Source organism: Sapajus apella, unplaced genomic scaffold (genome assembly GCF_009761245.1).
Source record: "Sapajus apella isolate SASKATOON/1434 unplaced genomic scaffold, GSC_monkey_1.0 scaffold7, whole genome shotgun sequence".
NCBI lineage: Eukaryota > Metazoa > Chordata > Mammalia > Primates > Cebidae > Sapajus > Sapajus apella.
In genome coordinates this window covers 37,946,506-37,969,884 of record NW_022436947.1, presented here as the reverse complement: position 1 = coordinate 37,969,884, position 23,379 = coordinate 37,946,506, and the positions used below count along the sequence as shown (strand labels likewise).

Below are 23,379 nucleotides of genomic sequence, written 5' to 3'. Positions count from 1 at the left end.
AAGTTCAGGACACAGATGGCATAGCTCAAAGACTCATATTTGAATAGCTGTGGAAGATGACAGTACAATTACCAAAACAGCGAAAGGCACAGGAGGCAGCTACTGGTTTTGATGAAAGACAATGATGTTGTTTTAAATGTGTCTTAGGCATTTAGACATTTATATACACTATGTTATGAACAAATGAATAGAAAGTAGCACTTTTTTCACTGCTAGTTTTCTTTTCTTTTTCAAGTAGATGAAGCAAAAGTCAACTTGCAATAGTCAGAAGGCTGTACTTTGTTATACCTAGAAACTTCTAAAAGTGCTTAGGATTTCACCTCAAAGTCCAACAAGAAGAAAATACATGTTCCCCAGTACCCCATTCTAAATAAGAAAAAGGACCATTTTAATTTTAATAACATTCCTGTTCTCTAGACAGTTTAGATAACTCTTTTTATCTTTAAAAACTGTTTTTCCAGTGATAATTATTCACTTCAAGCATAAGAATACCAAATTATTGTAGAAATACAAGACTTATGGTTCATAAAATACATTATGAAAGTGAGTCTTGTTGATTATGTACATTTCACTATAATAATTCCCATGTATATTATTTCTATTGAGAGTAAGTTACAGTTTTTGGCAAACTGCCTTTGATGAGGGAATGAGGGCTATCTCCTTTTCCTGTGCGTTTCTAAAACTTGTGATGCAAAACGCTCCCGCCCTTTTCTGGGAACACAGAAAGCCTGACTCAGGCAGCTCCTGCTATTAAAGCAGCTCCAGCCCTGCACACTCCCTGCTGGGGTGAGCCGCACTGTAAAGATGAAGCTGGCTAACTGGTACTGGCTGAGCTCAGCTGTCCTTGCCACTTACGTGTTTTTGGTTGTGGCAAACAATGAAACAGAGGAAATTAAGGATGAAAGAGCAAGGGACCTTTGCCCAGTGAGACTAGAAGGCAGAGGGAAATGCGATGAGGCAGGGGAGTGCCCCTACCAGGTAAGCCTGCCCCCCTTGACGATTCAGCTCCCGAAGCAATTCAGCAGGATCGAGGAAGTGTTCAAAGAAGTCCAGAACCTCAAGGAAATCGTAAATAGTCTAAAGAAATCTTGCCAAGACTGCAAGCTGCAAGCTGACGACAACGGAGACCCGAGCAGAAATGGACTGCTGTTACCCAGTACAGGAGCCCCGGGAGAGGTTAGTGATAACAGAGTTACAGAACTAGAGAGTGAGGTTAACAAGCTGTCCTCTGAGCTGAAGAATGCCAAAGAGGAGATCAATGTACTTCAAGATCGCCTGGAGAAACTGAATCTTGTAAATATGAACAACATAGAAAATTATGTTGACAGCAAAGTGGCAAATCTAACATTTGTTGTCAATAGTTTGGATGGCAAATGTTCAAAGTGTCCCAGCCAAGAACAAATACAGTCACGTCCAGGTATGTATAATGCTTTCTTATCATATGTTCATAAATGTTATGTAGCTAGAGTATCTATAAACATTAACCTGAGTCAATAGGTTAAACAGATGACAGATTCAGTCTTATTCATCAAGGTGTACAGGAAAAAAATATCTTCTCAAATGTGACCACAGAAATAACATATGACCTAATTACAAAAATCATAGTTTTGTATCCATTAGAAGTCACTTTCAACTTTGAGATCTTATTTGCTAATGCCAGACCTACATGCAAGCAGAAGTAGAGAGAATTTCTTGTTTGAGTGCATTCAACTTGTCTCTTTAATGAGGTGTTTGAAAGCAATAGAGATAAGGTGACATTCACAATTGTGCCTTGTTTGTTGGAAATCAGTTTTTCTTGTGATTGGCTGACTGCCACTTCTCATGCCTAAAGAGGTCTTTGAAAGATTTTGGCAAGTAATCTGCAGTTCTTAATCCCAAACATCTAGAGAAAATGGGAAATTTTACAGATGGAATACAAGCAGTTTCATATGTGTGCAAAAATTTTTGCTTTGAGACCTAGTGGCACAAAAAATGTTTTAAGCGGAGAGTTTTGGCACACTACTAAGGGAAGGATTATATTCTTCTTTCTCTTTTACCTGAAGCTAGAATTCAAGCAGATAAAAGTAGAGCCCGTCCTCACCATTCAAATTACTTGAATTAACTTTGATAAATACATGTGAAAGACCACAGACTTAATCGCCTACTCTATCCACGAGCTAACAGTGGCATTGGCTCCCCTAAACCTTGGCTTTTCACCTGAGGTACTGGGACCACTGTTGCTGTCTCCTTATACTTTGGAAAGCCATCTCTGCGTTAGGACCTCTACTTGCCATGAATGTGAGGGTAAAGGGACATGGTGGGGATCACTTTCATTTGGAGACAGTATCTGAGGCACACTCCATCCATAAAACTTTCCTTATGGTTCATAAAATTATGAAAGTGAGTCTTGTTGACTATGAACATTTGTCTATAATAATTTCAATGCCTATTATTCTTATTGAGAGTAAGTTATAGTTTTTGGCAAAATGCCTTTGATCTGCCAGTAAAGGAGGAGAGGGTCATAGTTTCAAGGACCACTGTTGCTAATACTCCTGGTAACCTGCATCTTAATGTACCTGACACACTGAGAATCCCAGGTTCACCTCTTAGGTGACATCAGTGGGTACACATTAGATGCTGCATGGCAACTTGTCATGATATGAACCAGACTCTATTATAGTCTGTTTTTCTCCAAAACATTTTGGGGGAAATAACTGAATATTCTGAGCTTTAAATATACAGGAATAGATTTTTATGCCTTAGGTTATCTCATATTAAACTTACCTTATTTGTCAAACATTTTAATAAAAATTATCTGGGAGTAAATATCTATCTTTGATTCATACAGAACCTTGTTAACTGATTACTATGCTTATCCTCAATATAATCACCTGTTGTTTCTTTCTTGAAACACAAAATGTGAAATAGTGGCTAAATACTTCCCTAGATAATAAATACAGAGTAAGAATATTGGTATATTATTGAAAAACATATTTTTCAAGAGCTTCTTTATATAGTTGTCAAGTAAAATAAACATGAATTTATGATCAATGCTCTGCATTAGGATTTTAATACATCATTTGGAATCTATCCTATAAAACCTTCTGACAATAGGGGCAATCAATACCTTTAGGTGAAAGAAAATAGAAAGAAGCCTGTGCTTCATCTGTATGCATGGAATACCGTTCTAGCAGAGTTGGAATAATTTGATTTTTGCCAGCCAGGCCTGAGTTTGTGCCCTGGCTTTGCCATTTAAAGCTTGTGTGAAGTTAGGCAAGCCACTGACCTTTATGCCTACATATCCTCACGTGCAGACTGGCAGTAATGCATACATCATAAGGTCAATGTTCAGATTAAGTGTGAAAATGTTATCCAGTCTTTGGCAGCATGCTTAGAATGTATAGGTGGGCCTCACTAAATAATACTACCTTGTCAGAGCTGTATTTTTATTATTTTCTTATTGTTGTTTTCTGTTGATACTGTCATTATTACCAAGAGTATACTAGAGATCCTTTCTGCTTTATAACATCAGTTTCTTCTTCTGAGGCCTTTTTTTTTTTTCTTTTCCTTTTCCCTTTTTTTTTTTTTTTTTTTTTTTTTTGAGATAGAGTTTTCCTCTGTCCCCAGGAGCCAGGCTGGAGTGCAGTGGCACAGTCTTGGCTCACTGCAATCTCCGCCTCCTGAGTTGAAGCAATTCTCCTGCCTCAGCCTCCCTAGTAGCTGGGACTACAGGCGCACGCCACCACGCCCAGCTAATTTTTGTATTTTTTAGTAGAGACAGGGTTTCACCATGTTGGCCAGGATGGTCTCGATCTCTTGACCTTGTGATCTGCCCACCTTGGCCTCCCAAAGTGCTGGGATTACAGGCATGAGCCACTGCACCCGGCCCTTCTCAGGCCTTAACAAGCATTCACTAAACAGGTTGAAGTAAGTTTGGTAGAGGAAAGTTTCATTATTGCCATTGATTGAATTATCGAACTGCTTTTGTACATATAAATAATTTTTCAGATGCATAGTTTCTATTAACAAGATCCAATGCCTTCCTTTTCTTCTGCCTTCAGTTCAGCATCTAATATATAAAGATTGCTCTGACTACTATGCAATAGGCAAAAGAAGCAGTGAGACCTACAGAGTTACGCCTGATCCCAAAAATCGTAGCTTTGAAGTTTACTGTGACATGGAGACCACAGGGGGAGGCTGGACAGTGCTGCAGGCACGTCTCGATGGAAGCACCAACTTCACCAGAACGTGGGACGACTACAAAGTAGGCTTTGGAAACCTCAGAAGGGAATTTTGGCTGGGGAACGATAAAATTCATCTTCTGACCAAGAGTAAGGAAATGATTCTGAGAATAGATCTTGAAGACTTTAATGGTGTCAAACTATATGCCTTGTACGATCAGTTTTACGTGGCTAATGAGTTTCTTAAATATCGTTTACATGTTGGTAACTACAATGGCACAGCCGGAGATGCTTTACGTTTCAACAAACATTACAACCACAATATGAAGTTTTTCACCACCCCAGATAAAGACAATGATCGATATCCTTCTGGGAACTGTGGGCTATATTACAGCTCAGGCTGGTGGTTTGATGCATGTCTTTCTGCAAACTTAAATGGCAAGTATTATCACCAAAAATACAGGGGTGTCCGTAATGGGATTTTCTGGGGCACCTGGCCTGGTGTAAGTGAGGCACAACCTGGTGGCTACAAGTTCTCCTTCAAAGAGGCTAAAATGATGATCAGACCCAAGCACTTTAAACCATAAATCATTCTGTTCATTCCTCCAGGTATTTGTTATCTAATAGGGCAACTAATTCCTTCAGCACTTTAGAATATGCCTTGTTTCATATTTTTCATAGCTAAAAAATGATGTGTGACTGGTAAGTTCTTATGCCACACAGCATTTGAAATAAAGCAGAAAAATAATACATTTTAAAGGAATCCTTTGCTGTTATGCTGTTATCCAATGAACACTTGCAAGCAATTAGGATTACTGAGATTATACATTACATTTATACTTCTTTTAATTTCTATTAATTGAAAAGTTTTCTATTGCTTATTGCTTGTATTACTTGCTATATTTAAAAAATAATTGTTGGTTGGGTGCAGTAGCTCATGCCTGTAATCCCAGCACTTTGGAAGGCCAAGGCAGGCAGATCACTTGAGGTTAGGAGTTTGAGATCAGCCTGGTCAACATGATGAAATGCTCTCTCTATTAAAAACACAAAAATTAGCCAGGCATGGTGGTACATGCTTGTAATCCCAGCTACTCGAGAGACTGAGGCAGGAGAATCGCTTGAACTCAGGAGGCAGAGACTGCAGTGAGCTGAGACCACGCCACTGCACTCCAGCCTGGACAACAGAGCACAACTCTGTCTCAAACAAAATGATAATAATAATAGGCTTATTCCATAGGCTAGGTTCTACACAAAGTAATCTGTATTTGGGCTATGACTTGAACACATCTGAAGGTATACCACTCTTTCCAGGCTATAATTATTTGGGTAATCATTCTGAGACAAACTTACTCAATTTATAGCATTTACTTTGCAACAGAAAGACCCTATAGCATTTTAGTTCCCAGACTAAGGGAACTAATATATGTAATTAAACTGGTTCATCTATTATTCATGCAATGTAAAGTATTTTTTATTCAAACTGTTTTAAAATGTGGTAGCATAATGTCACTCCAAAAAGCTTTCAGAAAGCGATGTAACTGTAAAGACCAGAGTTTAAAGGTAATTCACTTACAGTTTATAACTCCTTAGATGTTTGATGTTGAAAACTGTTTAACATGAAAGTTATCTTCCTCTGCTCTGTGTGAACAATGGCTTTTAATTTAAGATTGCTCACTACTGTACTAGACTACTGGTAGGTTTTCTTTTCAGGGAGTAGGGGCACGTGGGGAAAGAAGCATTTACTTATAGGCTATCATACTTTGAGGCCAATTTTATATCCAAAGTGATAATATCATTAAGTGATTCATTTCATAGAAGGCTAAGTTTTTCTAGGACAAATAGAAAACGTGAATTTTGAAATATATAGAGCAGTAGTCCAAATACTATGTATTTCAACCTTAACTTGTGGATTGCTTATTTTAACATCAGAAATTAAAAGATAGATTTTTTTTACCCAAACAAAAGTATCTGTAATTTTTATAATTCATTCACTAGTTCTGGAATGCTATATATAGTATTTAAAAAACTTTGAAAATGTGTTAAATTCATCATTATAGAAAGGGATCATTTCAGAGAGAACAGCAATATTCCACCTATTTAAAAAAATGCTCTAGAGTAACATTTGAAGTAATTCACTTTAGTATATGCTAGTTCTAGCAATAAATTTTTTAGTTTCTGGTGTCCATTTCTAATACACTAACCAAGCTTTCAAAATATATTACAAAGATTTATCTATCATTTGAAAAATGATTAAGGAGGATAGTTGCTTCAGGTAACAAGTTAGTTTTCAAATATTAGGCCCTTACAGAAATATTTAGTCAAAAAGAAGCAAGATATTCCTTTAAAATAACTTTATGGGTTTATAACTTTAACCCAAAGTCTTCAGTTAAACATGATGAAAATTATCACAAATATTATTAAAATCTAAAAGCAAGAGAAATGCAAATAGCATTAAATGATGACCAAAATGTAAAATATTGTAGATTTCAAAAGCTGTGTATCTATTAGATGGTATACCAAATATAAATGACGTAACTGATTTTATTTTTTTACTTTTGCTTTTTTAAAAAAAAGTAAAAACATTTTGATATTATACAATGTATTTGTTTCAGATAAGGTCATTTTCATTTAGAATAATTAATGTATGTATAAGTTTAAGCAAATTCCTGTGAGTAAAAATGGACTTATCATAAAATACAGTTCTAAAGAAAGGTATATGCTCATGTACAGAGTGTCCATTGATTTAATGGGAACTAGGTATAACTTCAGGAGTATTTGGCAAATAATTCACTAATAATAATTTGAATATGTAAATATTCAAAAACTTGTTTGATCTTCCACTTTATTTCAAGGGATCATTTTTCATTACACTTTTGCAGCACTTTAGTAAATTCTGTAACACAGAGATTCCTTACTGGAATCATTTCATGTTACCAATAATAAAATATATTCTAGACTTTTATAACATTTAACATGTTGATGGAAATAGATTATATCTGCTAGAGTCTTTTGCCTTAACTATTCGCTAATTATGCTAATGTTCATAAATGTGGATTGACTATTTACAAACATATTAGAATCTTGTCTTGGTTCAATTTTGATAGCTAATATTTGTAAACCTAATTAAGACTTTATTTCTCATGTTATCATTCTTTGAAAATATTGACTAAAACTGGGTCTTCAGAAATTCCAGGTAGAGCTGATTTACCTATGACTGAGGGGAAAAATAATCAAATTTTACTGATAATGATACTCCAAAATGAATTAATGACACATCTGTTCAATAAATAAAGAGCTTAAACATACAAAACATAAGAAATATCTGAGCAACAAAATTTGCTGGTCTTCACTTTTGAATAGCTACTCAAGAAAAGATTTTAAAGGTAAAGTTATACATAATGTCATCACAGTAAGCTCTTGTTTAACATTTTCTTTTATGTATAATTAGGTTTATGTTTCATGTCTTTTAAAAACCTTATAAAAGATTTAATTTTCATATCTATTCTTCAACATGGAAACATTAAATATTGTTGGTTGTAAAGCAGTATTTGTGTACTTTCTTGTGTCTGAAAAGTTATGTCATGCTTACCTAATCTATACAGTATCTGTGACTCTGAAGACTTTAGTGAGTACTATTTCCTCAACAAGAAGTCAGGCAAATAGAGGAACACTGTTATCTTACTTCCCTCTAGAATACTGTTGAAACATTTGAAATACAAAAGTTTTGGTTTCATTTTGTGGCATTCAACTTCCTCTCCTCTTCTTCCGTTATTAGTGTTGCTGCTCTGGTTAGCCCTCATCTGCGTCGGACAACACAACACAACCGAATGGTCTGTACCTCTGGTTTCAGTCATTCCAGTCCAACTTTCTTCATGGGGATTGTTCAAAAGTACAATTCTGATCATGTTATTGTGCTGCTTTAAACTTTCAACAATGCCTTATTTTCTATAAGATAAAATCTGGCAAATAAGTCCCTTCATGAACTGATTTCTACCACTACTTATACTTCTGCCATACTGAACGTCTTACTGTACTCAGACCATGTTTTGTAATGTTTTTACTGCCTTTAGTATACTGTTTCCTTGGTCTAGATAGAATGCCATCCTCTATCCTCACTGGGTTTTGTCTTATCACCCACGACTTAAAAGCAGGAACTCAGGAGCTGGCCTTCCTAGGTTTGAATTTCAATTTCACTATTTGCAAGTGAAATATTCACTATATATATATGTGTGTGTGTGTATGTGTGTGTGTGTGTGTGTGTGTGTATTCACAATATTCACTATGTATTTTGAGATGGAGTCTCACTCTGTCACCCAGGCTGGAGTGCAGTGGTGTGATCTCGGCTCATTGCAACCTCCACATCCCGGTTTCAAGTGATTCTCCTGCCTCAGCCTCCTGAGTAGTTGGAACTTTAGGTGTGCAACACCACGCCCAGCTAACTTTTGTATTTTTAGTAGACACGGGGTTTCACCATGTTGGCCAGGATGGTCTCGATATCTTGACCTCGTGATCCGCCCGCCTCAGCCTCCCAAAGTGCTGGGACTACAGGCGTGAGCCACCACGGCTGGCCGAACATACATTTTTTTTTTTTTACAAAGAAAACATCATCATTGGCTGGTAAGCCCATGCCTGTAATCCCAGCACTTTGGGAGGCTGGAGTGAGTGGATCACCTGAGGTCAGGAGTTCGAGACCAGCCTGGCCAACATGGTGAAACCCCGTTTCTACTAAAAATACAAAAATTACTCCGTTTTGTGGTTCACACCTGTTGTCTCAGCTACTCAGGAAGCTGAGGCAGGAGAATTGCTTGAACTTGGGAGATGGAGGTTGCTGTGAGCTGAGATCATGCCACTGCACTCCAGCCTGGGCAACAGAGCAAGACTCCATCTCCAAAAGAAAAAAAATCATCATCCTAAATAGTTATCTCTTACAGGCAGAATTCCCTGATAATAGTACATGGGGTCCTGGCACTTCTCCTTGATCCTATGCCATCCTACATATTCTTATATATATTATTCAGTATCATCTAAATTCCATCCTGAAATCAATCTGTTTCAATAGGAGTAAAGGAAATTTGAGACAGGAGTATTGTTATTCAAAGTGGTTAATAATATGTTGCCATGGAGAAACAGCTGTAGTCTAAAGAAGCCACAGTTATGATTAGGAAAGTAGTGGGTAGTGTCAAATCTGAGGATTTGAGAGATTGTAAACATCGGTGAGAAGCAATTGTAGCCGGGGAGAATATGGCAAGACAGGATCAAATACAGTAAGCCCTCACTTAACACTGTTGATAGGTTCTCGGAAACAGTGACATTAAACCAACATACCATGCAGCAAAACCAATTTTACCATAAGCTAATTGACATAAATAAGAATTAAGTTCCTATGGCATGCAATATGTCGTTTTTGCTTACAGTTGTTGTTTCCAAGGACCTATCCAGGATGTTAAGTGAGGACTTACTGTATACTACAGGACTGGGAATATAACAGTGGCGAACTTTTAGGAGGGGTCCTAGGAACATGTCTGTGGGGACATGTCACACAGAGACATATTGCTGTACCTGCCCAATAGTGATTTTTCCACCTACTGAATTCCTGAAAAGGCAGTATTTTTCACACTACTTCTACTATAATTTTGAAATTAATTTAAAAATAAAATCCATGAATCACTTAATTTTCTAAAAAGTCACAGATTAAAGACTCCTTCACAAACCACCTTCAATTTCAAACCTGTCCCTTTCCCCAGAGATAACAAGCCGAGGTGGCCAATTTCATTCTGTGCATTGCCAGATCACAATGTCATAGGCTTGCCTGCTCTCCTTTGTTGACTGATTGGAAAGAAGTAGAAATGAGAGGACATGAGTATACTTGGAAAACTGGAATATCCTGAATTCCCAAACATGACTGGGCCCACCTTGCTTTTTGAAGTGGTCCCTCCCCTGAAAGTGATGACAACGTTCTCTTGCTGGAAGGCACTCTTTCTTTCCTGAGGGAGCACTCCTAACTCTCCCTTAGGCTCCTTCATCAGGGTACACAATGATTCAATTCTCAAGTCAAATGGAAGGAGAAGCCTTTGCACAACTTCGCTAACTTATATCAAAAGAAGGCAGGAGAGGACACGTGGAGAGAGATTGAGGATGCCTAAGGAAGAAGAAAAAATTTTAGATGTGACCGAATTTACTGGCATAGGCATATTTACCAGAAATGATAGATTCAACAGGCTAGCTTGAGCAGACATATGTGAGTCTAATAGTTTGCTCGCTTAGTTAAAACAACCCTTTCTCAGCACATTCAATAGCAGCTCATGCTAACTAAAGTTGAGAAGCCAGAAATGTCTTAGAACTCAGAGATTTATGGAGATAGAAATGCTCGGGTAAATGTAGCCTTACTTCCTTCATTAAGTATTTACTGAGTGCAAACCATGTGTCAGACAGTCTTCTAGGAGGCTGTCAGTATCCAACAAAGACAAAATCTTACACTCGTGGAGTGGGTAGTAGAGACAAATAAATACATAGTAAATATTTATCAGAGGAGACAAATAAATCCATGATAAATACCATGAAAAATTGAGGAGAATAAAGGAGTGCTAGAAAAGGGGGTGCTATTTTATATAGGGTGGTCAGGAGAGGCCTGTGTGTGCTGGTAAAATTTGAACAGAGGCCTAAAGATATGAGAGTGTAAGCCAGGCAGATGCCTGGGATAAGTGTGTTTCAAGCAAAGGGAACATTAGGTGCAAAAGCCCAGAGTCTGGGAGACTGGACAGCATGTTTGAAGGTCAGCAAAGAGGTCTGTGTGAAACAGCAGAGGGCCTGGGGTGGTGAGAGCGTAGGAGACAGGTTCAGAGACAGCTTGGGTGGCTGGGGATGAACAAGGGATAGAAGCAGTATGCTGGATCACTGAGGCCTTTAAGCCATGGTAAGGATTGTGCCTTTATTCTGAGTAGATAAGGGCCATAAGGGTTTTGAGCAGGGGGAAGACATGATCTCAGCCAGTTTTAAAGGGGTTGCTTTTGTTGCCAAGCAGAAAATAGACTGTAGGGAAACAAGGATTGAAGCAAGGACATCAGTTTGTAATGTTTGCAATGTTCTCGGTAAGTGATGATGAAAGCATGATGAAAGGTTGCAGTGAGGTACATCTATTTTGAAGGTAGAGGTGACAAAATTTGTTGATCAAAGGTCAGCCAGTGGTAGATAATAATAACAATTAGAGGCATTATAGAAAACCACAAGATTTTAGCCTGAGCAGCTGTGAAGGATGGAGCTGTCATGAACAGAAATAGGGGAGTCTGCAGGGGAAGCCCATCTGGGAAGTGTGTGAGCAGTGGAATAAAGCGGGGTGGAGCGCTGGAATCAGAAGTTTTAAACATTGTAACTTCAAAGATATCCAAGTGGATATAGCCATTAGAATATTAGTCTGAAGTTCAGGAAAGACATCTAGGGCTCAGAAATACATTTGAGAAATGCTAGAATACAGATGGTAATGAATCCATGGGGTTAGCAAAGATAAGCTAGTAAATAAGTTTATGTGGAACAGGCTTTTCGAGAGAGATCCCTGGGACAAGCTGGCCTTTTAGAAGTTGGAGATGAGGAGAAGCCAGCACATGTGTGTCCCACTATCCTCCCTGTACCACATCATTTGAGAGGTGCCAGTGATGCTTTATGGAGAGGGCAGAGATTCATTCCCATTGGAATAGATACTTATTTTAGATTATGTTAGATATAGATTTGCTCCCTCTAGCTCATTTTTAAATCTAATTTTACATGGTTATGGGGACCATGGGTAAGTATACTCCAAACTGCTGGTATTATCCTCCCATTAGTCATAATAATAGTCTCCCTGGGCCAGGTACGGTGGCTCACGCCCTGTAGTCCCAGCACTTTGGGAGGCTGAGGCAGGCAAATCACAAGGTCAAGAGATCAAGACCATCCTGACCAACATGGTGAAACCCAGTCTCTACTAAAAAAATACAAAAATTTCAGGCACAGTGACACACACTTGTTGTCCCAGCTCCTCAGGAGGCTGAGGCGGAAGAATCACTTGAACTGGGAGGTGGAGGTTGCAGTGAGCCAAGATGGCACCCCTGCACCCCAGGCTGGTGTCAGAGCAAGACTCCGTCTCAAAGAAAAGAAAAAAAGTCTCCCTGGTGCGCTGTACTCTATCAAAGGTTTTAAATGTGTGCATGCAGCCATCTGTAGGACATCAAATGGTCTCTCTTTAACTGGAATGACAGAAGCTGAAAGAAATGTGTGACCATGAGGACACTGTAACCTATGAAAGACATGTTGGGACAGGAAACCCAAAATGATGGTAACTAAAAGCGGTACTAAGGCCCGAAGCTTTGGTCACACCCTCATCCAAGTGAGAACCTGGCCAAAAAGGGGGAATATTTTTTAAACAAAATTATGGGAGGCCATTATTTTGAACTGAGCTTATGCACTAGGTCACAATAAACCAAACCGAACTAAAATGGAGTCACTCATGCTAAATGTGACATAATCAAACTAAGGCTTTAAGATAACACATAGATCCTAGAATAGACCAGGTTTGGTTTTTCTGCTGTAAACAGGATGTACCAGCACAAGGAGGTACCCTCTACTCAGTCCTTATTCCCACCTCGCAAAACCCACTGTTCTCTTTCCCAGTGGCTTTCAAAACTATGTAAGTACATTTATGACAGTTATAGTAACATCAATGACTAAGGTTTTAAGTAACATCTGTCTCTCAGAATTGAGAAAATGACCAAAAGGGGAGAAGATGTTAAAGCAAACTAAATATGGCCTGAGAAGAACTCTCTACTTCTACATTTAAGTCCTGGTAGATGAACAGTAACCTACCTTAATAGTCAGGCAAAATTGAAAACCTGACTTAATGTACGCACCTGTAACAATAGCTGAGCGTTGGCCAATCCCAGCGGCCATACTTCAACCACTCACAGACTGCTAAGTGTTCAAACTGCGCTCAAATAAGGCAAACGCCAAGCTGTAACCAATCTCACTGTTTCTGTACCTCACTTTCGATTTCTGTATGTCACTTTAACATTTTTGTCTGCAAATTTGTTCTGACCACAAGGCACCCCTGGAGTCTGTGAATCTGCTGTGATTTTGGGGGCTGCCAGATGTGCTAATTGTTCACTGCTCAATTAAAGTCCTTTAAATTTAATTTGGATGAAGTGTTTCTTTTATTAGGGGCATTCATCCCATCAAGCATTTATCCTTTGTGTTACAAACAATTCAATTATACTCTTTTGGTTAATTTAAAGTGTACAATTAAATTATTTTTGACTGTAGTCCCCCTGCTCTAGCAAACACTAGGTCTCACTCATTCTTTTTATTTGGTATTCATTAACCATCCTCACATCCCCCCTACCCGCCTCACTACCCTTTCTGGCCTCTTGTAACCATCCTTCTACTTGCTATTTCCATGATTTCAATTATTTTAATTTTTATCTCCCACAAATAAGTGAGAACATGCAAAGTTTTCTTTGCCTGGCTTATTTAGCTTAACATAATGACCTACAGTTCCATCCATGTTGTTGCAAATGGTGGAATCTCATTCTTTTTTATGGCTGCATAGTACTCCATAGTATATATGTACTACATTTTCTTCATTCACCTGTTGATGGACACTTAGGTTGTATCCAAACCTGGGCTATTGTGAATAGTGCTACAATAAATATGGGAGTGCAGATATCTCTTTGCTATACTGATTTCCTTTCTTTGGGGTATATACCCAGCAGTGGGATTGCTTGGTCATATGGTAGCTTTATTTTTAGTTTCTTGAGGAATCTTGCTGGAACTCAAGTTCCCATCATTGGGATGGGCCACTTCCCTCTGGCTAGGGCTGGTTTAAATACTCCCTTCATGGGCAGGTGTCAGCTGAGTTCAGCCTGGTTTTGCTTTCTGCTATGACAGGGCAGCACTGAGTTCAACCTGATGTCTCACCATCCCTGTACTCTCCCCCTCTTTCAAGTATACAGATTCTCTCTCTGTGCCATGCAGCCACTGCTGGGGGATTGGGGAGGGGTGGTGTTGGTGATTCAACACTGTCTTTCCTATTCTCTTCGGTGCCTCTTTTGGCAATATGAAGCTAAAACCAGGTACTGTGAAAACTAGCCTGATTTGGGGTAATTATGAAGCTTCTTTTTTTTTTTTTAGATAGTTGTTAAGTTGGCATCCCTGTCAGGAAAACTATTGGTGGAGCCTTCTATTTTGCCATATTGCTTCACCCCTCAACATTAATGATCTTAAAACTTACTCTTTCAGGACTCTATGTTTGGGTCCCCTTCCATGAACACTCCCTTTGAGAAAGGTGGGAACACTACACCTTTTTCTCTCCTAGATTTCCCCTCTGGAGCCCCCTCCCACGCTCTCTTGTGGAAGCCTGTCTTCCCCTCCTAAACTCCATCTCTCTCTATTCTGGATTCTCTCACTCAGTGAGAGACCGGTTTCCTTCTCTGGTTTTCCCCCTCTGGGAACCTTCTCACTCAGTGTGAGACCGGTTTTCTTTTTCTCACTCAGTGTGAGAGTTAGGGGTTTCTCTCTCCTTCTCCTTTTTCTCTCTAAATAAATCACTTTCTGCAAACAAACAAACAAACAAAAAAACCCTTACTCTTTCACAAATGTTTCACAAAGTTATCCTAGTTAGAGGTAACCTATATCTCATATTTTTAATAGCTTTCAAAGTCTTAACATGGAATGGTTATAAATGAATCTGACTGGCAATTTTCACTAAATGCTAGGTCCAGCTGCAGGTTGAAGTGAATGTAATTCTATGCATATGGGTAGGTTTCCCTTGTGGGTGGACATATGAGGCACAAACATGCTTAAACATTTATAACATACATGGTATAATATATAACATATCAAATATGCCCATCAAAACAAAGTAGATATGCAGCTCTTACGTGTAGTCAAAAAACAGTACAACAGAAATTGCTATGGGCCAATAGCTAGTTAGTTTTAAGCAATGTTATAGAACATAACTTTCCATAATAAAACTCGAATTTCTTTAATACCCCACAACAAATTCTGTGCTATCAATGCTGCTGTTATTCCTTGAACTGTTCCTTCTTTACTACGTTTCTTCTTTTGTATACTCTCATAGCATGGTTCCTCTTTGCCTTTTCAGACTTTGCTCTTTCTACTCCTTCACAAATTCTCTCTCAGCTTAGCAGCCTGCCTGCTGTCCCCATGCCCGTATTCAATCCTGCCTCTGCATCTTACTCACCTCAACTCTCAGAGGTAAATAAACAAATGAAAATCAGACTCTGGCTAACTGGTAGTCTGCATCTTCTTAAAAATACAATGGTCTCTCAAAAAGATCTGTATTTTATTAGTCATTTCAGAAAGAAATCTATACTTATCTCTGAGGATGCTTTTTTTTTTCTTTTGAGACAGGGTCTCACTTCATTGCCCAGGATGGGATGCAGTGGTGCAAACACAGCTCACTGCAGCCTTGATCTCCCAGATTCAAGTGATAATCCTGCCTCAGCCTCCTGAGTAGCTGGGACTACAGCCATGCGTCACCATGGTCAACAAATTTTTTGCAGAGATGGGGTCTCCCTATATTGCCCAGGCTGATCTCAAACTCCTAGGCTTAAGCAATCGGCTCACCTTGGCCTCCCAATGTGTTCTGATTATAGGCATGAGCCACTTCGGCTGGCCTATACTCTCCTTTTAAAAGAAAATAATCACATTTCAAAATTAACACGCAAGGCTTTTTTGTTTTAGCTCCTCAAAATAACTGATATTACTATTGAAATCCAATAAATATTTGCCATTTGCCTGCTATGTGAATAAATAGTGTGGTGCTATGGGCATAGTATTTTGAATAAGACTTTTTCAAAATAATAACTTTCTAAGCTCTCAAGTAATTAATTTCTCTGAGTAATTAAGGGGAATGATACTGTTTATGATGAATTGCTTCTCTATTACAAAAGACCTTATACAAAGTACAGCGTATCTGTGAACACATAGGATCCGCTTGGTTTTCATCTCTGAAAATTGGCTTGCTTTCTGTATTGGTCTGTTTTCACACTGCTAATAAATACATACTGGAGACTGGGTAATTCATAAAGGAAAGGGGTTTAACTGACTCACAGTTCCACATGGTTGGGGAGGCCTCACCATCACAGTGGAAGATGAAGGAAGAGCAAAGGGATTTCTTACATGGTGGCGGGCGAGAGAGAGCTCATGCAGGGAACTCCCGTTTATATAAAACCATCAGATCTCATGAGACCAATTCACTATCATGAGAACAGCAGGGCAAAGACCTGACCCCATGATTCAATCACCTCCCACCAGGTTCCTCTTGTGACATGTGGGAATTATGGAAGCTACAATTCAAGATGAGATTTGGGTGGGGTCACAGCAAGACCATGTCACTGTGCCATTTTCTACAAGAGGCAAGCAATTTGTGTTTATGTTTAAAAGTTTACCAAAGGCTCCACAAAATTATTTGCTTATATTTCTGTCCCATTCAGTAATAATACCATATTTTTTCTCAGTGACTCTAAATAACCTGTTTTAATTTTTGTTTAGAGATTCTTGCTTTTGCATACCAATAATGATAAACAGCTGTCACTTGCTGAGCGCCAACCATGTGCTGGACACTTCCCTAGGAGCATTTCCAATGTCATCTCTGTTTGCTATGATTAATGCTGCAATAAGAAGGCAATGCTTTATACTCACTAAAAGTCTTCCCTGAAAAAAAAAAAGGCTCTGTTAGCTACAAACTGTTTATCATTTGTAGATAATTATCCCTTTTCAGTTGTCCTGACATGCTTGGTCAGGAAGTGGACTAATTTTCCGTGGGTAATAAAGATACATAGTAAACCTCAGTATCATCCCTTCTGTGACTTTCTATGTGAATCCAGGAAATAGAAAATGATTCACATTGTATCTCAGCTTAAGGTAAAACATCTCTTTCTGTACTTTATCAAAACAATTTTATGATATTTTGCTAACAGGAGCTATTTCAAAAATTAATATACTTTCAAGTGTGTTCATTCCTTACTTAACCTAGTGGTTAAAAATTATTTTCTTCCTGCAACTAAGTCAAAATTTACAAGAACCCTGACAGAAAGGGCAAACAAGTTTCTATGCTCTCCAAACACGATTTTACTCCCATGGTTACATGGCAGAATTTGCTGATGAACAAATTCTGCTTAAGTACAAAGCACTTTGTAAGTTCTTTGGAAGCCAAAGACTTTTTCTGTAAACAGCAACGTCCTTATTTTCATTAGATAAAATAATTCTTTTAGAATGTGTCATTTACAAGTAAATTGTATTGGTGATGGCGACTTTTAAATTTCTATCCTATATGGAGTAAATTTTTTTCAACCTGATCAAACCGACTATTAGAAACCTAGAAAGGTCCTGATATCATGGATAATTATGAAAGTTGGATAGGAAAGAGCAATACTTTCATGATGAAAGCAGGGCTGGTATTTAACATGCTGAGCTGTTAAGAGTTGAGCAGCAACTCAGCAACTGTGTCCCCAGAGACCCTAAGCTCCTGCACACATATTTTCAGAACACCAAAGGAAGCAGGGTTGGGAAAGAAGCTAGGAGAAAGTATAATGTGTGAAACACTATTCAGCTGGAATCATTCTGTTTTTATTCTGTATCATGAGGTTTCATTTTTAGTTTCACTTGAAGCAAAGGATTTTTTATTGTTCAAAAAAATTTGAAAATCATTGCCTCCCTATCACACATCCCTTTGGGGACTCAGGTGGGAAAATAAAACCGGAAGAGATGTATGATGGGTCAAAACATTTAAATCACTGAGAACTTAGGTTGACTTGATATAGGAAATACATTCAGAAATTCAAAAAAATTTCTTAAGTTTGCTTTAAAATAGTGAGGCAGTACTGTAATTATTTTAGTGAGGGGCTTTACTAATTACTACGTACGTTTGCTCTTTTGAAAATCTTGGCATAAGTATATGCAAAACAGTGAGCTAAGAGTTTACAAGGAGCATCAAAAAGAATACTATGTGCTTCCTGTTCTCAATGTTACTAAAACTACTATAAATTAGCTTGAAACAGGAAAGAAAATGATAAGTGTCATGAGGTAAGTGCAAGCACTATGCGGAGACATTGCAGAAGAAGTAATCAAATTTTGTCAGAAAGGGAGATGGTTCAGGAGAAAAGATGAGATCCAAGCTATCCTTGAAAGATGGGTAGAATTCTGAAGCACAGAAACAGGGAAGAAAGCACTCCTGGCCGGGGTGCAGGATGAGCAAAGACATCAGCAGGGTGGAAAACCAGGCGCTAGTTAGGAAAACAATAATACATCTAATTTGGTTGGAGCATGGGAGAAAGAAATGCTGGATCAGATTGTAGAGGGATTTGACTGTGAGGTCAAGACAGTGACACTTAATCCTTGTAATAAGACAAAGAAAAAGCCCAGCCAAGTATCTACAATCTCCCTCTGCCACCTATTAATTGCTCAGTTCTGTGTTTGCACCAATGAGGTGATGATGGGATACTGGGTGGGAAGGAAAAGTGGAAGGAACTCTGAAGACTGCTTTACAAAATAACGAAATGGTCAAAGATACCAAGGAGAAGATGGACAAAGATACAGAGAAGAAATACATAGCCTGAGGGTGGGAAGGCCTGTTTCTGAGGAGATTTTGAAAGAGGGAAGAAAGAGGTGTGGGAGAGGCATCTGTTTTTATGAGGAATTTGGGAAGTTTTGCTGCTCGATATGCTGTGGAACTCGTGCCTCCATTTCCCGAAAGAGACTTCAGCACAGCCATATGGTTTTTCAAGGCTGTTTCCTTCAGGCTGTGTTAAGATGGGTTTTAAGGCTGGAGGGAGAAGGCTCAGTGTTTTCAGTTCACAAATTATCTGGACAGAACAGGGATTTCTCCAGTGGTTCCTTGAGGTGGGGGGCCTGGGAGAGGTGGGGTCAGTAGTGATGATAGGGTGAAGGGGAGAGAACAAGGAGCCTCCACTTTGTATCCCTCACCTCTATATCCATCACATCCAATTTTTTTCTGTTTTTATCTTTTTCTTTTCAAGACAGGGTCTGGTCTTGTTACTCAGGCTGGAATGCAGTGGTGCGATCTCAGCTCACTGCAACCTTTGCCTCCCAGGCTCAAGCCATCCCACCTCAGCCTTCCTAGTAGCTGGGACTATAGGTGTGCACCACCATGCCAGGAATTTTTTTTTTTTTTTTTTTTTTTTTTGGGTATAGATGGAGTCTCACTGTGCTGCCCAGGCTGGTCTCAAACTCCTGAGCTCTGGCCATCCGCCTGCCTTGGCCTCCCAAAGTGCTGGGATTGTAGGCATAAGCCACCACACCTGGACTCAAATTTATTTTATAAATAGTGTGTCTGTGTAAGACTGTCACTGGGAAAAAGTGATATAAACAATTTTAAAAGATGGTGCAATAATCATGGTAGGCAGCGAGGTATCCCTGAAGTATTATGAGCTGAAAAATGTATTAGGATAAAGTGAGCTTCAGAGAACTTAAATGACTTGCTGAAGTTTATATAGCTACAACAAACAGACCTAGAACTAAGACCTATTTTTACTGAATCACTCTCCCAACACCCATTGATCACACTTTTTTTCCTTTCCAAACCATTAAGTTTTAAGATATTTTGAGCCTGTCCGTTCTTAGTTGTAGTCTTTACAGACAGCAAAATTCCTATCTTCCTAATCTGAGGTTTAATGTCAGGTAATTTTTGTGCCTCTTTATTTTGTACTTTGCTACTCAGATATATCTGTTTGCCTCCACCTGGATTTTATAGGCTGAAAAGAAGTAAAGAAATTTTGCCGGGTCGATCCAAGATGGCCGTTTAGGAACAGCTCAGGATTGCTGCTCCCAGTGAAAGCGCAGAGGGTGAGTGGACGCCGCATTTTTATTGCCCACAGACTAGGAAATTCCAGGGCGGAGGTGCTCCCTGGTCGCCAGCGCGGCTATTTCAGCCAGCGCGGCCGTGCCGGCCAGCGCGGCTGCATTGCCCCGAGCGGCTGCTTTGTCGGCGCCCCGGAGCCGTGGTTCTCCGTACAAAATACACCGGTCCGGGGGCCCTTTTGGCTGGCGATTGGAGCCACAGGAAGTCGCCCGTACGCCGGTTCAAAAAGGGGACTGAGCAGAGAACCAGGACAGTAGATTCCAGGGCAAAAAAACAAAAAAAAGCGCCACAAACCTCAGTGCCGCTGTTTAAGCCAGCACAGTGAGTGGCCGCAGGGGAAAACAAACAGACCCCGGCGCCTCTTCAACAGGCGACTGGAACACCAACTTAAAAAAGGCTCTGAGGCAGGGAGCCAGGCGATCAGGCTCGGCTGGCCCCACCCCCACAAAAGAACAGCAATCAGAAACTCTGGATTGAGTGTTTCACAGCAAGCGCAGCTGACCCAGGACAGTCCAGCTCTGTGTGGGAGGGGCGTCCGCCATTACCGAGGGAGCCCGCAGTTGCCAAGGCAACCCGCCATAGCTGAGGCAGCCCGCCGTTGCCAAGGCAACCCGCCACAGCAGAGACTCCACCCAAACAAAGGCGGGCCACCATCGCCAAAGCAGTTCTAACTACACCCATATAAACAGGACTACAGGGAAGTTCACTCGGCAGCTGGGCGGAGCCCACAGCAGCTCAGCAAAGCTGCTATAGGCCGACAGTGACTAGGCTGCCTCCTTGCTGGACTGGACAGGTCTGAAGGAAAAAAAAAAAAAAGAAGGCGGCAGCATAACGGAAACTCATAAATAAAGCCCTAAAACCCTGGGACAGAGCACCTGGGAACAAAAAGCAGTTTCTGAGTTCTGCTGCAGCAGACCTAAAAGTACCTGCCCAGCAGCTCTGAATGAACAACAGAGCTCACAGCTCACCATTTGAGCTCCTATAAAGAAAAGACAGTCATCTCAAGCAGCTCCCTGACCCCTATATATCCAAAGAGACACTTCATAAAGGAGAGATCAGATTGACACTAGGTGGGTATCCTTCTGGGACAAAGACAGCAGAAGAAGAAAACTGGTAACAACCCTTGCTGTTCAGCAGCTGCTGCAGGTGAACCCCAGGCAAGCAGGGCCTGGAGTGAACCTCAGCAGACCTACAGCAGAGGGGCCAGACTGTCAGAAGGAAAACCAAGAAACAGAAATAACCTCATCATCAACAAACAGAACATCCACTCAGAGACCCAATCTGAAAGCCAGCAACTACAAAGTCGACAGGTGGTTAAATCCTTAAAGATGGGAAGAAACCAGCACAAAAAGGATGAAAACACCCGAAACCAGAACACCTCTCCTCCTAAAAGGGATCACAACTCCTCACCAGCAAGGGAACAAGGTTGGATGGAGAACGAGTGTGATGAAATGACAGAATCAGAATTCAGAAGGTGGGTAGTAAGAAACTTCTGTGAACTTAAAGAACATGTTCTAACCAAATGCAAAGAAACTAAGAACATTAAAAAAAGATTTGATGAAATGCTAACGAGAATGGACAAAATAGAAAGGAGCATAAGTGAATTGATGGAGCTGAAAAACGCAACACGAGAACTTCGTGAAGCATGCACAAGTATCAACAGCCGAATGGACCAAGCAGAAGAAAGGATATCAGAGGTCGAAGATCAACTCAATGAAATAAAATGGGAAGGCAAGACTGGAGAAAAAAGGGTAAAAAGGAATGAACAAAGTCTCCAAGAAATGTGGGACTAGGTGAAAAGACCTAATATACGTTTGATAGGCGTACCCGAATGCGACGAAGAGAATGAATCCAAGCTGGAAAATACTCTTCAGGATACTATCCAGGAAAACTTCCCCAACCTAGCAAGGCAGGCAAACATTCAAGTCCAGGAAATACAGAGAACACCACAAAGATATTCGTCAAGAAGAGCAACCCCAAGGCACATAATCGTCAGATTCAACAGGGTCAAAATGAAGGAGAAAATACTAAGGGCAGCCAGAGAGAAAGGTCGGGTTACCCATAAAGGGAAGCCCATCAGACTCACAGCAGATCTCTCAGCAGAAACCCTACAAGCCAGAAGAGAATGGGGGCCAATATTCAACATCCTTAAAGAAAAGAACTTTCAATCCAGAATCTCCTATCCAGCCAAACTAAGCTTCATAAGTGAAGGAAAAATAAAATCCTTTGGGAACATGCAAGTACTCAGAGATTTCGTCACCACCAGGCCAGCTCTACGAGAGCTCCTGAAAGAGGCTCTACACATATAAAGGAACAACAAGTACCAGCTCAACTAAAGGGCAAAACAGCCAGCTAGCACCAAAATGGCAGTATCAAATTCACACATAACAATATTAACCCTAAATGTAAATGGACTAAATGCCCCAATCAAAAGACACAGACTGGCAAATTGGATAAAAAGACAAAACCCATCTGTGTGCTGTATCCAGGAAACCCATCTCACATGCAAGGATACACAAAGGCTCAAAATAAAGGGATGGAGGAAGATTTACCAAGCAAATGGAGAGCAAAAAAAAGCAGAAGTTGCAATTCTCATCTCTGATAAATTAGACTTTAAAGCAACAAAGATCATAAGAGACAAAGAGGGACATTACATAATGGTAAAAGGATCAATACAATAAGAAGAGCTAACGATCCTAAATATATACGCACCCAATACAGGAGCACCCAGATACATAAGGCAAGTTCTTAATGACTTACAAAGAGACTTAGACTCCCACACAATAATAGTGGGAGACTTTAACATCCCATTGTCAACATTAGACAGATCAACCAGACAGAAAATTAACAAGGATATCCAGGACTTGAACTCAGACCTGGACCAACCAAACCTAATAGACATTTACAGAACTCTCCACCCCAAATCCACAGAATATACATTCTTCTCAGCACCACATCACACGTACTCTAAAAGTGACCACATAATTGGGAGTAAATCACTCCTCAGCAAATGCAAAAGAACGGAAATCGTAACAAACAGTCTCTCAGACCACAGTGCAATCAAGCTAGAACTCAGAGTTCAAAAACTAACTCAGAACCGCACAGCTTCATGGAAACTGAACAACTTGCTCCTGAATGTTGACTGGATAAACAATGAAATGAAGACAGAAATAAAGATGTTCTTCGAAACCAACGAGAATGAAGACACAACATACCAGAATCTCTGGGACACATTTAAAGCAGTCTCTAGAGGAAAATATATAGCAATAAGTGCCCACATGAGAAGCAAGGAGAGATCAAAAATTGACACCCTATCAACAAAACTGAAAGAGCTAGAGGAGCAAGATCAAAAAA

General features: G+C 39.8%; 2 protein-coding genes and 1 long non-coding RNA gene across 7 annotated transcripts in view; 1 reads left to right on the top strand and 2 right to left on the bottom strand.

Moving 5' to 3' along the window:
• CCDC146 (coiled-coil domain containing 146) overlaps positions 1-23,379 on the bottom strand; it is a 157,034-nt gene that overhangs the window by 91,368 nt on the left and 42,287 nt on the right. The gene's annotated exons all lie outside the window — the stretch shown is intronic.
• FGL2 (fibrinogen like 2) lies at positions 218-7,702 on the top strand. Its single transcript, XM_032276395.1, has 2 exons — positions 218-1,417; positions 4,041-7,702. Exons 1-2 carry the CDS (start codon positions 805-807, stop codon positions 4,745-4,747), a joined length of 1,320 nt encoding a protein of 439 aa, XP_032132286.1. The 5' UTR covers positions 218-804; the 3' UTR covers positions 4,748-7,702.
• LOC116550375 lies at positions 772-14,585 on the bottom strand. Its single transcript, XR_004268366.1, has 3 exons — positions 14,482-14,585; positions 2,212-2,223; positions 772-781 (listed from the first exon to the last, which is right to left on the bottom strand). It is a non-coding gene; the product is annotated as an uncharacterized LOC116550375 (long non-coding RNA).

Coding starts and splice junctions, on each gene's coding strand:
- FGL2 (XM_032276395.1), top strand. CDS start 805: ATGAAGCTGGCTAACTGGTACTGGCTGAGCTCAGCTGTCCTTGCCACT. Junction 1,418..4,040: donor ACAAATACAGTCACGTCCAG/GTATGTATAATG, acceptor TTCTGCCTTCAG/TTCAGCATCTAATATATAAA.